General features: G+C 41.4%; 1 protein-coding gene across 3 annotated transcripts in view; it reads left to right on the top strand.

Annotated features, from left to right (window-relative positions):
• The window catches only part of LOC144604905 (voltage-dependent calcium channel subunit alpha-2/delta-1-like), a 497,845-nt gene that overhangs the window by 359,875 nt on the left and 122,484 nt on the right, over positions 1-15,486 (top strand). For all 3 annotated transcript variants that reach the window (XM_078419763.1, XM_078419762.1, XM_078419764.1), the window contains 4 exons: positions 2,251-2,340; positions 12,104-12,172; positions 13,698-13,772; positions 15,400-15,474. In XM_078419763.1, the coding sequence (XP_078275889.1) occupies positions 2,251-2,340; positions 12,104-12,172; positions 13,698-13,772; positions 15,400-15,474 (309 nt within the window). The remainder of the gene's footprint in view (positions 1-2,250; positions 2,341-12,103; positions 12,173-13,697; positions 13,773-15,399; positions 15,475-15,486) is intronic.

The following is a 15,486-nucleotide window of genomic DNA, read 5'->3' as shown; positions in this document are numbered from 1 at the left end:
TCTAGCTATGCCTTGGAATCTAAATGCACTCACAAATCTATTTCTAGCCGCTCCTAACATGATCCTGAAGTTCCCTTCACTATGTTGCTCTTTTCCCATCAAGCGTCCCCAGAATGTAAACTCTGGGATGAACATATTTCACACTAATAAACTTTCTTATAATATTCAGGGTTTCCGACATCTATACTTTGAGCTTTGATAAACCAGATTGCCCACTAAACCTCCATCAACACTAAAACATCGCAATTGTGCTTTTGATCCATTTGCACTGGATAAAATAGTACAGAACAGCTAATTGTAGCGGTCGTTGGGATGTACCAGGGATGCAATCCCTGAAGATAGACACAAAATGCTGGAGTAACTCAGTAGGTCAGGCAGCATCTCTGGAGAAAAGGAATAGGTGTCATTTTGGGTCGAGACCCTTCATCAGACTGAGAGACAGGGAGGGGGATCAGTCCCTGATGTCTGCTCACTGCTGAGAGTTCACTCCATCTGGTCAGACACCTTGGATGTAGGGACATGGTTTGTCTGATTCTGCACATCCAGAGAGACTGAATCCAGGCAGGCAGCCTTGGGGCAGTGAGTGCAGACACAGAGCCGAGTTCAGCACCAACTGGCCGAGTGAACTTTATTGAAGCAGTATATTTAGTTCATGAGTCACTGCAGTTCGAACAAGACATTTTATTCAAGATGCAGATGAAAATGTTGGTACTTCTGAACTAAATCTGAGACTGCTGAAGTCCCTCCAAAAATTCCCTGACCAAACCACAATTAAAGTTTCTGACTTCAAAGGAGCAGGTCGTTCCAAACACAGCTACATGCTGAACGGCAGAGCAATAAGCCATGCTGTAATGATCCTATTATTGCAAATCCAGGAGGTATAGGAGTTAATATCAAAGAGATTCACTTGCTGCTCTCTTAGACCCCAGGGACGGACATTGTGCAGAGCCTTGACCAGACTCCATCTGCATTCAGTTTACCTCAGGTTGGTTATATATTGGCTGGAAAGGAATTGAAGCCTCTTGGATTAATGGCTGCAATACTCTGGCTTGTAAACTGTGGAATGTCGAAGTTTGAAGGATGATGCTCCCAAGGGATACGATGGATTAATGCAGGGAAATTATTTCTTGCGAGACAGTGCAGAACAAGTCAGGATATTCCCGAAATGAGGGCTGGGACATTCAACGTGCACTTTTTCACACACAGAGGAAATCTGAAAATGTTTACGATCGATAGATTCGATTGAAGTTTGCATGATGCAGATCAATAAGTTCTTGTTGAGGGCTCAAGTGTGCTTCAGGAGAGATTGCGCTGAATGCAAAACATGGTGTTGGGAGGTGGGGGGGAGGGGGGGGGGGAGAGGAGGAGGGCTTGTCCTCCTCTAAGATGGCTGCCTTGCACATGGGAGAGCCTTTTGACGTTGTACGAATGACTATTATATGTATGATACTCCAAAAAACCTAAACTATCTCCATAAGCTAGCGGTTGGGAGAATTACTCCTGACATCCTCAAAGGTGGAAGTTGATCAAATCTAGGGGCTCTCCCATGCAAGTATTTGGAGGGCCCTGCACCCTGACATTTGGGTTCATGGGCCCCTGGGCTCTTTCACCTCCTTCCTGACACCCTGCCAAGCTTCCGTTGTTTCTGGGTCCCATTTTCTTGGATTAAGCAGCTACTAGGTTTATTTAGAAACAGCCTCTTCACATAAACCAGAATTTTAATTCCAGGGTAGTAACGTGGCAATTTCCAACAACTGAAACCTCTGAGTAAAAACAAAAATTCCACTCGCAATCTTCACCGTCTCTCAACAAGAAACTACTTTGGTGCTTCTGATGAACCAAACAATGGTTTAAAAAAACACTGGAGCTGGTTTTGATGACTGTAAGTCGGGGTTGTTGCAGAGTGAGTGGTGGGCTGCACGTTCAGGAGGGGAGAGGTTAGAGTTAGTCAGGGGAGTGGAGAATTTGAGGCGGTTAATGTCACGCCGGCAGTTGGAGATGAAAAGTTCTAGTGAGGGTAGTTAGCCAACCGGGGGGGGTCCAAGAGGAGGGGGTCTGCTGGAGACGGGAGAAGGGGCCATCAGTGGATGAGGATTAAAATACACTAATACACTGAGTGCGATGTTTCCTTGATGATTCACATTCAGAAAGTTGCACCAGAAAGGTAGAGTTATTTTTTGTGCTTTACATTGTTGAGAATCTCTGCCGACCGGCTTTCAGTGATACGTTATTCCATATTCATTTATTCAGGAATATTTGGACGTACTGGGGAGACCGATGGTTTTAGCCGGCACAAAGGAGAAGCAAGTTCAGTGGACCAACGTGTACCTGGATATACTGGTATGATTTGAATACTTTATACTTGCACAATCTAGTAATTGTATTGCCATAGACTTGCCATAACAATGGCCCAAATTTTAGTTTAGTTTAGAGACACATCATGGCCCTTTGGCCCACTGAGTCCACTCCAGTCGTTGATCACCTGCTCACACTGGTCTGTTGCCCCATGTTTTGTCCCCTCCCTACGCACTTGGAACAATTTTATACAGAGGCAAATTAACCGAAAAACCCGCACTCGTCTTTGGGATGTGGGAGGAAACCGGAAACCCACGCGATCAAGGAGAAAGTACAAACTCCAAGCAGACTGCCACTGAGGTCAGCTTCAAACCTGGGCCCCTGGTGCTGTGAGGCAGCAGCTCTACCAGCTGCGCCACCATGCTGATCCTAGTGGCAAAGGTGACAAATACCGAACATTTGCCATCTGTTCTCCAGGAAACTTTAGTAATTCTCTGAGCTGTTGACCTGCCCCTATTCATCGGCTGCCCTGATTGCAGCCTTCTCTCATGAGAAATTACCAGGACTGACATAAATGTAACTGATGTGAGTTAGCCTGAAAATAACTCGTTATTGTTTGCGGAAGGAACTGCAGATGCTGGTTTAAACCGAAGATAGTCACAAAGTGCTGGAGTAACTCAGCGGGACATGCAGCATCTCTGGGGAGAAGGAATGGGTAACGTTTCAGGTCGAGACTCTTCTTCTGAAATGTCACCCATTCCTTCTCTCCAGAGATGCCGCATGTCCCGCTGAGTTGCTCCAGCACTTTGTGTCTATCTTCGTTTGATTTGTGTTATAATATCAAAATTACTGCTAGTCCAAGAAAGAAAGCTTGACACATGATTATTGCAGTTTTATGCCAAGGGTATTTCACAAAGGTGGGGATTTCAAAATGTTTAAATTATGATATTCTGGTTTCATAAGTGTTCATCTAGGGGTATAGAGCGCAGTGGTAGAGTTGCTGCATTACAGCGCCAGGGACCCAGGTTCAATCCTGACTATGGGTGCTATCTGTACGCAGTTTGTACGTTTCCCTGTGACCATGTGGGTTTTCTCCAGGTGCTCATGTTTCATCCTGTGCTCCAAACACCCGACAGGTTTGTAGGTTAATTGGCTTCAATAAAATTGTAAATTGTCCCTCCTGTGCAGTTTAATTCTAGTGTACAGGGTGATCACTGGTCGGTGTGGACTCGGTAGGCCAAAGGGATTGTTCCTGTGCTGCATCTCTGAAGTCTAAAGTAAAGTCTAAAGTCTAATATTCAATTTAGTATTCTGGTTTTCTTTGTCTGGACAATTTTCAATGTGATGAGCTGCTGGGGCTGCTGGTGATGTCAATGTTGCTATTGCCAGGGACACCCCCGAACTGACACCAGACAGCAAACGGGAAGATCTTGCCACAGAGGTCATTAGATCTCGGTGGGAAACTTCACTGCTGGTGGCAAATACATGACATTATTTTAAGAGCAGTTAAAAAGAAACATAACAATGTTGCTAAAGAGTACAGTGTAGGGATTGGCTGAGAGTTCGAACCCTCGGATTGGCTAACGATGTCACGAGTTGGGCCAGCGCGGGAGAGACAAGTTAGTCTAGTGTTGAACTCCGTCCGGTAAGGACGTATTCGTTGGTTGTCTATAGTTGTGAGTTGTGAGTTTGTTACGGGTTTTTTGCCCATGCAAATAAACTCCGTTTTGAACACTCACCCGCTTCTGGACTCGCCACAACAGATTACTGGAATAATACTAATCTTGGTAACATGTAGCTTATCGTCTTAATTTAGCAGGATAAAGATAGTTGACAATAAGAAACAAAGCGTGTAAGACACATTGTTCACTTGCTTGAAATAAACAATATGTGTGGCTGGTGGGCACTTGAAAACCCTGTTATCTTGAGTTCTACTTAATGAAACGTTTATTCAAGGAAGGATGAATCCTTTTAGTCCCAGTTCTAACAGATAAAAATAAACTGCAGTAATAATAAATCCAGCAAGGTTGCCCTGTCGACTGAATCATTTCAGTTGGAAAAGCCTGACATTTGGATGATCAACAAAAAACAAAGTATTTCATCTTAATATGCAAAGTGAGTAACAGGATGAGGAAGGAAGACAAGTGAGAAATAATTTCTTTAGCCTGAAGGCAGTGAATTTGTGCCTTCAATGTGAATTCAATGTCACAGATGGCTGTGGAGGCCAAGTTATTGGGTACTTTTAAAATTGAGATTAACTGGTTCTTGATTAATAAGGGCATCATAGGTTATGGGGAGTTGACGTGAATGGGGTTTGGAGGGGAAAATAGATCAGTCATAATCGAATGGTGGAGCAGACTCGGTGGGCTGAATGGCCTAGTTCTGCTCCTATGTCTCATGATCTAGGATTGTGCTACATTTAAATTGAACCCCTGCAAATTGATTTACATATTTTATGATTAAACATCCCCTTTAAGAACGTTTGGAAAGTTATTTAGAGCACATTTTTTTCAAAGATGTAATTCTATCAAAAAAAGGATGAATTCTTAGAGTTTATTTTCATCTTGTAAAACTGGGACTAAAAAGGTTTGGGAATACACAAAATGAGCATGGAATGTTTGGCATCAGTGGTGCTCATCTCTCAAAGAGCATATGGGTGGTGATATAGACAATAGATGCAGGAGTAGGCTATTCGGCCCTTCGAGCCAGCACCGCCATTTAATGTGATCATGGCTGATTATTCACAATCAGTACCCCGTTTCTGCCCTCTCCCCATACCCCCTGACTCCGCTATCATTAAGTGCTCTATCTAACTCGAAAGCATCCAGAGAATAATATGATATGATATTACGATATATGAAATGAATAATATGATATAAATGAACATTTGGAGACCCTACCTCTTTAAAAGTAATGGCATTAGTATAGATGTGTCCTCCTTGGTCAGCATGGACATGTTGGGCTGAAGGACCTGTTTCTGTGCTGTATGACATTGTGTCTCTAAAATAGAACAAAGCTTGCACTTATTTAACATTTTAACTTGGGGGGAATAAAATCCCATTGTGATGATGGAGACACGAGAGACTGCAGATGCTGGAATCTGGAGCAACAAAATAATTTGCTGGAGGAATTCAGCAGGTCAAGCAGCATTTGAGGGGTGAAAGAAATGGCTAACGTTTTGGATAGAAACCCTGCATCAGGATGCCACCACCACAGATGCTGCTCGGCCCGCTCGTTTCCCTCAGCATATTATTTGTTATCTCAGTGTGATTATTCCTAATTATAAATTATGTCTTTTTTCCCTCTAATTTGAACACACAGGTTTGTGTTTCTTTTTGAAGGCTGGCAGTGTAGCCAATTGCATAAATACCCTGTTATCATATCATATCATATCATATATATACAGCCGGAAACAGGCCTTTTCGGCCCACCAAGTCCGTGCCGCCCAGCGATCCCCGTACATTAACACTATCCTACACCCATTAGGGACAATTTTTACATTTACCCAGCCAATTAACCTACATACCTGCACGTCTTTGGAGTGTGGGAGGAAACCGAAGATCTCGGAGAAAACCCACGCAGGTCACGGGGAGAACGTACAAACTCCTTACAAAGCAGCACCCGTAGTCAGGATCGAACCTGAGTCTCCGGCGCTGCATTCGCTGTAAAGCAGCAACTCTACTGCTGCGCTACCGTGTGGACACTTTGTGATCTCATGTGCGGGGTGATTACTTCATAAGAGTCTAAGAGAAGCTTAAAGACTCAACATGTGTGTAGGCGATGCCTTCTCCAGTCTAAATACATTTTACAGATATCACAAGAACTGGATCTCTGCTTGTATCCATGTTTTTTAAGGCCTTTGTTGATTCTTGGTAAACTTTAGTTAACTTGGAGCTCCAAAATGAATTCCGATAACCACTCATGCAATTTTGTTGGTTGAAGGGCTTCATCCGTGGTGCTGAATGTGCATAGCACAACAAGCCATGATTTAAGGATTAGGGAGTTTACCCATCACCTGTACCAAGCAAGTTGAATCCGTTGCATCTGAGTTGGAGACGATGCAGACTCCAGGAATGTAAGTGTCAAACCCACGGAAGTCCAACAAAGAAACAGAATCTTCCTTGAGTTCAAATCCAGAAGCAAACAATCTAGGTGCGATTTAACAACAAAACCTGTCAAGAGATTAAAAATCTCAAGTCACTAGGCTAGATTAGTTACTAAACTAGATTAGTTACTTGGCTAGATTAGTTACTAGGTTAGATTAATTACTAGGCTAGATTAGTTATTAATTTCTTGATGTGCAAGAGTCTAGTGGTGTGTATGCACATTAATCATGGCTGTAATTCTCAGTCCAACAGAAGAGCTTAAAAATAGACACAAAATGCTGGTGTAACTCAGCGGGACAGGCAGCATCTCTGGAGAGAAGGAATGGGTGACGTTTCGGGTCAAGACCCTTCTTCAGACTGAAGAAACCCGAAACATCACCCATTCCTTCTCTACATTTTGTGTCTATCTTCGGTTTAAACCAGCATCTGCCATTCCTTCCTACACAGAAGAGCTTAAAGATCCAGTCTTTGTTTGGGTTAAGTGTTCTGCTTTGTGGACAAACCTATATCGCTTTTAATGCATTAGGAAGACATTTACAAATATTGTAACCTGCATCCAATGACAGCAAGGTTGTTGATTTCCATAAAGTGGTTAATCAATCACATCTAGATCCATTAGCCAAACTCCCTAAGTAGTTTGGAAGTAGGTGCATATCACTGGGTTTAATACATCTGCTCTCGCGTGGCAGATCTAAGTCGGCACAGAATTAGTTCAGAAGAATATTGATATTATCCAGCTGGCGGCTGCAGGAGAAACTCCTTAAATATTGGACGGTTGCTGTTTGATTTTATCAAGCTTTCCCCTCCAGAAATGATTTGAAGAGCATGCTATCCTTCCACGGGAGCTGGTGATTTCCTCTTTTCCTTTGACTTTCCTTTTCTGAAACATGCATTCCCCTCGCTACCGTTCATTGTTCCACACGTTGACTCTGTTCCTCTTTAGTGAAAGTGCACTTGAAAGGCCTGGCTAGAGTGAATGTGGAGAGGATGTTTCCACCAATGGGAGAGTCTAAGACCAGAGGCCATAGCCTCAGAATTAAAGAATGTACCTTTAGAAAGGAGATGAGGAGGAATTTCTTTAGCCAGAAGGTGGTGAATCTGTGGAATTCATTGCCACAGATGGCTGTGCAGGCCAAGTCAATGGATATTTTTAAGGCGGAGATTGCCAGATTGTTCTTTAGTAATGGTGTCCGGGATTATGGGGAAAAGGCAGGAGAATGGGGTTGAGAGGGAAAGATAGATCAGCCATGATTGAATGGCGGAGTAAACTTAATGGGCCGAATGCCCTAACATTGCTCCCAAAACTTATGGCCTGACCTCCAGATGATTCCATCATCTTTGTTTTTTTATTTATTTTGAATTTCCAGTATTTTTGGTTACCAGTCATTGTTGCTGTTGGTCTGTTGCCAACGTTGTGTGAGTGTGGATTACCCGTTTAATTTTCCCTCCGTTGTGTTGGGGGTGGCAGAGGATGGTGGTTGGGTTTTGGTAAAGGCTCATTACTGAGAAAGGATTTGTCAGAGGTGATGGGTGTAAAAGACAGCACTATTTAATAAATAATGAACATAGATCTCCAACCACTGGAACCATTCTTTCACGTACTAACAATGTAAATTAGTAGCAATTCCCTTGGAGATGGTAAGGAGGGTAGACATCTGCTAATCAGATGTTCAAACTGCCGTGTGTGGACTCATTTAGTTTTCAGTTTGCTTCTAAACATACAGTTCAACCTCTACTCAGTTGCCCTCAACAAACTTCCTGAACTTGCATATGGCATCATGCACAAATGTTGCTAATTTACTTGACCTATCTCTTAATGAAGAATAGACAAAGAATGTAGTCCAAAAGATTTGTCTCATTGCCTCAACTGTGCTCTCCTCCCTGTGACCTCAGTTTATACTGTTTAGTTTAGTTTAGAGATACAGCATGGAAAAAGGCCTTTCGGCCCACCGGGTCCGCGCCGAATTACGATCCCCGCATATTAACACTATCCTACACACACTAGGGACAATTTTTACATTTACCAAGCCAATGTTCCTCCATACATGTACATCTTTGGAGTGTGAGAGGAAACCGAAAATCTCGGAGAAAACCCACGCAGTCATGGGGAGAACGTACAAACTCCGAACAGGCAGCACCCGTCGTCGGGATCGAACCCGGGTCTCTGGTGCTGCTAATGCTGTAAGGCAGCAACTCTACCGCTGCGCCACCGTGCCGCCCGTGTTATTTATCTTATTGAGAACCTCATCCCTGTAGTCGGGATCGAACCTGGGTCTCTGGCGCTGTAAGGCAGCAACTCTACTGCTGCGCCACTGTGCCACCTTCCACTAACACGTTTGCTTTCACACTTTCTTCATAACTGGTTCAGAAAAAGAATCATTGACTTGAAACATCTGCCCTGTTTTTCTCTGCTGGTTCTGCCCGACTTACTGAGTGCGACCAGTGTTCTTTGTTTTTGTCTTGTAATTGGTATTTGCTGGATTAATGAGTCAGTGAAACATCTTGATAATGACAACTGACAATTGGTAGATAAGAAATAGAGTCACAAGAGATTGCAGATGCTGGGATCTTGTACAAACCCAAAGTGCTGGAAAAAACTCAGTGGGTCAGGCAGCATCTGGGGAGGGGATGGACAGATGATGTTTTGGGTCTGTCTGTTCATCATCCTTCACAGTTGCTGCTTGATCCACTGAGTTTCTCCAGCACTATTTTTGTATACCTTGTACAATGAAACAATGTGGACAATGTATGAGGATATTAGCCTGCTTTCACCATTTTTAGTTATTTGCAAACATACCCTGTGTTTTCATAATTTTCTATTATTTACTTCAGATTGCCAGCATTTGCAGTGCTGTCATTTTCCTCTCTTTAGTTCTACATTTTGCAATGTTTAAACAGCATAGACCAGCAAAGGAACAAATTATTAGCTCAGTTTATATGTTGAGCATTGGAGGGGAAGGGGCTATGTTTTCTATAACTGTTGAAACCATATATGAAAGATATGGAGCACGACTTTATATATTTTGAGATCAATTTAACACTTATTGCTTTATATCAACTTACATATTACAGGAAAATTAGATTTCAATTAAAGCATAGCATTTAATAACGTTGATAAATTAAAAAGAAGTTGATTGTAAAGATAGAAAGTGCTGCTTTGATGTTCGTGACAAATGTGTGATTTCTTAAGTTAATGAAACTGACTTTCAGAAGTGAAGTCCAACACACACACACACACACACACACACACACACACACACACACACACACACACACACACACGTGTTGTAAGCTCAACGCATGCAGCGGAAGCAAAATTTCTACCTCGTGCAGCTTTAAACTTTTTCCTTTTGATCCATCCTAAATAAGACGCACACCTCAATGATTACCCTGCCACCTGTCCAACAAAGTATTATCTGTGAGAAGTTCTATCATTAAAACAGAGACAATGAAATTATGTCTGTTGTCAATAGCAATAATAAGGCTTGATTTACTGGTAGTGTAGAAAATGAACATTTCCCTTTGAGCGGGTGAAATTTGTGTAATCACAAGCCCAAGTAGTGAATTCTCAGCACCTAATTAGGCTATCAGCATAGCGAAGTATGAATATAAAGATGAACTTCAAAAGGTGGCTATCTTTTCGACTTGATGAAGCAGATTGCAGAGTGATAAAATCATGTTCACATTTCGAAAGACTGTAGATTAAAAGCTGAATTCACATTGTGGCATTTCTGTTGAGTTTTAGATTGATCTTTTGAAATGGATACTGTATTTATAATCCGGGCACGTACCGACTTTATGAGCTAGTAGCCCAAGCTCCCTGATTTAGTGCTTTAACTTAAAAGCAATGTCACGTTTAAAAGTAGATACTATTTTTACTGACCTAAACACTCCTTTCATTAATATTTGAAATCTAGGACATCTTTGATATTAATGCAAAATAAAATGTATCAGCGGATTGACAATCTTTCCAATCCTAAACTCTGCAGCTGGAGTGAGCAACCTTGTTCATTCTACCATATTGGAGTGGGAATTGGGGATTACTTTACTTTGCAGAAATCCCAATCTGACATTTACAAAAATTAAAATGAATCATTCCAATTAGCATTTCAAAAATCTTGAAGGAAAGTCTATCCCCTGTGACTGTTGTCTTATATACACTCATCGTCAAAGCATCGACACATTCTGCTTTAATGCAGGTGTCTGTCTTTGATAGTGTTGTCTCCACATGCACCACAGCTGAAGTATCAGCAAACATGCCGTAGCCTGTTAATGACTCTGGAAGCCATGCCGAATCCTGCACATAAATCTGTAAAATGCTTGTAATTTCCACTTATCGCCTTCAAGTATGTCAGTAAAAAGAGAATTGCTAAAGGTGAGATGGGTCTCCAGAGATCGTCAATTTACATATCATCAAAACCTGCAGGGGCATTCAATCAGTACCATGCCGGTAGATGATGTTAGAAAGGAGGTATGACGATAATAGGATGGATAATAAACTGTGGAAGGCAAAGCAAAAGGCTTGATCAATACATCAACAACATACAAGTTCGTAACTGCCATGTTAAAGCAATACCCAACAAATTCCCGTACATTAACCCCACCTCATCGAAAGTTAATTCAACGCAAGCAGCTGTCTGGTTCCTCAAAAGCTTTCTTCTACTGTTTTCAAAGTAGCCCTCCTAGAATAATAGTCAAGGAGTCATACTGCACGTGAACAGGCCCTTCGGCCCAATTTGCCTGTGCTGAACAAGATGCCCCATCTACACCAGTGCCACCAGTCCCCATTTTGCCCATATCCCTCTAAACCTGAACCTTTCCCACGTATAGAATTTAGAAAAGTGCCGATCATGACATCGCCCATAATTTCAGTGCCGATCATGACATCAAGTTAATCTCCTCTGCTTGTACGTGACCTGTATTCCACCATTCTCTGCACATCCATGTGCCTTTCTAAAAGCCTCTTAAAAGCCATGATAGTATCTGCTTGCATCACCTCTCCAGGTAGTGCATTCATGGCACACACCACTCATCCTTACCTGTGGTGAGATGCAATACTTAGGCATGAAAGTTCTCCAACATTTTAATCAGGTTACCAACTCAGGTTTGTAATTTACGAACGGAGCCAAACTTGGAGTGAAGAAGGGTCCTGACCCGAAAATTCACCTATCCACGTTCTCGAGAGATTCTGACGGACCCGCTGAGTTACTCCACCTCTTTGTGTCTTTTTTGTAAACCAGCATCTGCAGTTCCTTGTTTCTACAAACTCGGTCCTTCCCCACAAGAATTTCCACAAGATCCAGTGATGACTTTTGCTCTCCTGCTAATCATGAAGGAATTTATTTTAAATTAATTGTACAGCTGCTAAAAATGGTTTGCTTGACCTGCTTCTTTGGCTCTCTTGTATTTATATTCATGAAGTACAGGCTAGTTAGAACAAATTTACTCTTCATCAGTGAATGACAATCAAATTAAAAGGGAAATAATAGAGTTCATGATACTTTATAAGAATTAAATAGTTTAACGGTTGATGAATTGCAATCATTGCAAATTGAGATTTTTGTTCATCTAAACTGGATTAGTATGTTTTTTTAATTGGATTATTTCCACCTATGTTCTAACCTGTTGCTATTTTTATGTGCATCTGTGTGTCTTATATTCCTGTCTCTCTATATGTACCTGTCACTTTACCGTTACAATAGGAACTCGGTCTTGTTATCACAGGAACTCTGCCAGTCTTCAACCAAACGAGAGATGCTAGTGGAAAGCAGGTATGTTTTACATTGGAGAGTCCGCCTTTTTCAAAATATTGTGGAACAGTTTTGCTACAAAAATCTACTGCAAATTATACTTGGCACTGTTATGAAGTAGAGATTCTGTAAAAGACTGTTCAAATTTTCACATATTTATCAACAAAGATGAGACCGCTATTTGTAGCATAATTTGAACGTGCTGATCAGAGCTTCTAGAGAAGTTGCCTTGCAGTCTTTGAACCCTGCCAGGAATTAAAGAAACATTTTTACAATTAGAGATCTCAGATGTGATAATGACATAAGCCGAGGATGAGCCCAAACAATGCGGACCCGGAAGGTCTCTCTTGATAGCCTTTTAATGGGTCTAATTTTTTATCTCCAGTTTAAAAGGCCATGTGGTCATACCTTCCTTCAGAGACAAAGTTTGCCATGACAGTCCAGTCCATAATATGTCCTCCATGTTTCATCACAATTTGACTCTGGCTACAAGAACATAATTCTTGCGAGCAATTTATCTTTTCCTGTCTTTCCATTATCCATCTTCCAGCCACCAATGAAGGACTGTAAGGAATCCATTGGGCGTGACTGCCTGGTGATGGAATAACAGTGGGAGGCTGCCGTGAAATGTTCAACATTTCAGTGCTCACGTATTACTCAGTGTGGTTTTTCACCCTGGGAAATATGGTCGTAGCTCTCAAGAGTGTGCACCATCCCAATGCACCATCCAGTTGTCAGTAAGAATTTCTGCTTGCTTGACATTAAAATGGTTTAGCCTGACATTGATCAATCCATTTGAACTCTGGCTGAAAACCTGCCAAGCTCCTCTCACAAGCTACTGATAGCAAGTGAGACAAGTGAAAAACAAGCTCAAAGAGTTGGAAAAAGAGACCAAAATAGTTAATAGATTTTATAGATTAGTGGCTGGAATTAAAATGAAAGATATTGGTGAAGTAGAATACAGCAAAGAACAGCTTGCATTTTTATAGAGCCTTTAATATAGTGAGTTATCACTTGGGATAAACATATTAGAAGTATGAAATATGTTGTTCATTCTTTTTTCAATACATCTCAGATGAAGGTTATAACTGATTTCAGTTTTATTGTAACAGTGCAACGCCAAGAAGGTTTTAAGTAAAATCAATCTAAAATTCCCAGATCTGCCACATACTTGAGCTCAGATTAATAACCATCATGCGATGACTTTTTGACTCTAAAATATTTTTGTTGTAACATCAGAACATAATTGTGATAGAATAGCAAGAGATTAAATCTTTACAGTGCTTTACGCAAGGGTTTAACCTGGTGATTTGAGTTAGTTTTGGACAAAACACTCTTCACCACACAATGATTAACGTAAGTATCAAGGATCCTGCAGAACATTTAGATTTAAATAGCCAATGATTAAAAACATTGTTTGCCTCCATATCACTATGTTTCAAAGGTGCCTAATGCTTATATAAATGTAAAATAAATGAACCTTGTGTAAGGGACAATCTTTTTTTTGAAATATATTGAGTGGTATTTTAACCATCTGAACTTTCAGAACCAGTTGATTCTTGGCGTGATGGGCATTGATGTATCCCTAGCTGATGTAAAGAGGCTCACACCCCGTTACACTGTAAGTATAGTTTGGAGATCCTCTCAGGACATTTACCTTCACCTTCGCCACTCCATTTAACCCTGGCTCTGAGTTATTGCGTGGACGTTGTAAAGATATGTTGGCTTTAGTTTAGTTTAGTTTAGTTCAGAGATACGGCATGGTAACAGACCCTTAGGCCCACCAAGTCCGCTCCGACCAGCGATCCCCACACATTAACACTATCCTATACACACTGGGACAATTTACAACTATACCAAGCCAATTAACTTACAAACCTGTATGCCTTTTGAGTGTGGGGGGGAAACCGGGGAAAAATCCACTCAGGTCACGGGGAGAACAAACAAACTCTGTAACCCAGTAGTCAAGATCGACACGGGCCTCTGGCACTGTAAGGCAGCAACTCTAGCGCTGCACCACCGTGCTGCCCCCTGTGCTGCCCCCTGTGCTGCCCCCTGTGCTGCCCCCTGTGCTGCCCCCTGTGCTGAAGTGGGAAAGTGCTAGCAAATTTGGGATTTGCATGTTTGAATGCACAAGCCCCAAACTTCCATGTTGTTAGTTGCCAATAATTCCTGGACTGTGGCCAAGTCTTGGCAATTCCCCAGTGCTAACATTAGAGAATGTGGCAGCTGGTTCCTACTGAAGGAACAGCTTCCTCTATCAGTTCAATGACCTCCAATGGACTTAGGTAGTTCTCAGCTCATATACTTTATTTTTCATTGAATTTATTTAAATATTTAAGTGTTTTAATTTCCATTTAAGTGTTTTGGAAACTTTAATCATTGATAAAAGAGTTATTTCACTTGTTCCTGGGTGATCTTGATGAAAGAACCATGTCAGACTGCTAGCTGAGCCAGGGATGTGGTTTAATAGTCAAACTTTTGTCATATTGTCCAGCAATTTGGTGGCCATGGCTGTACTCTGCACCTTACCCCACTCTCACCACACTGCTTCCATTATCCCTCATCCCACCTGCTGCACCAGGCCCATCCATGATAGGGATTGGGGTGAGGAGGTAGTGGCTGGGAAATTACACCTGATAAATGCGGACCTAATGCTGAGCAAAGGTACCTCACTATTGACCGGAGTATTTAGTCCATAGTGGGTCGGGCTACCTGTCCATGATCACTATCTTGCAGCCTGTTTTATACATATTATCTGCGCGTTTCTGCTTTATACACAGACAAGTGAATCACCTTCTATCCAATGGGCTACATGTTGAAGAAAATATAATTGCATTATCTTCAGAGTAGGTTTGCATCAGTAAATGGTTCAAGTAATGAATAGAATAGTTAATTCAAAGTTTAAAATACTTAAATTGAAAATGATATCAAATGTTTAATGGATTTTGTGCTGTGATCCAGGCTTGGCTTTACTCGCATAATGAGTGTTCACTAATTACTTTGAATTTGATAGGTAATTATACTTAATTATAGTTATACCACTGCATAAAGAGAGTCTAAACACCAAGTTCAGCTGTAATCTTCTGAAAGTGTATGCTTGCACATTAGTAACGTACCACTGTGTTTTAATTAAATGTGGATCTGCATTTTCTGTTGAATAACATTACAGTAATTTAAATGTTTTCTTTCATTTTGCATAAAATCCGTGATATTGAATTATAAAAGTCTTTTTAATGTTATAACAGCTTGGGCCTAATGGATATTATTTTGCAATCGATCCTAATGGTTATGTATTGCTTCATCCAAATCTTCAGCCTAAGGTGAGTTACATT

Source organism: Rhinoraja longicauda, chromosome 23, assembly GCF_053455715.1.
Source record: "Rhinoraja longicauda isolate Sanriku21f chromosome 23, sRhiLon1.1, whole genome shotgun sequence".
Classification (NCBI taxonomy): Eukaryota; Metazoa; Chordata; class Chondrichthyes; order Rajiformes; family Arhynchobatidae; genus Rhinoraja; species Rhinoraja longicauda.
Note: the sequence above shows the minus strand (reverse complement) of the source record. Positions and strands in the feature narration are given on the sequence as shown.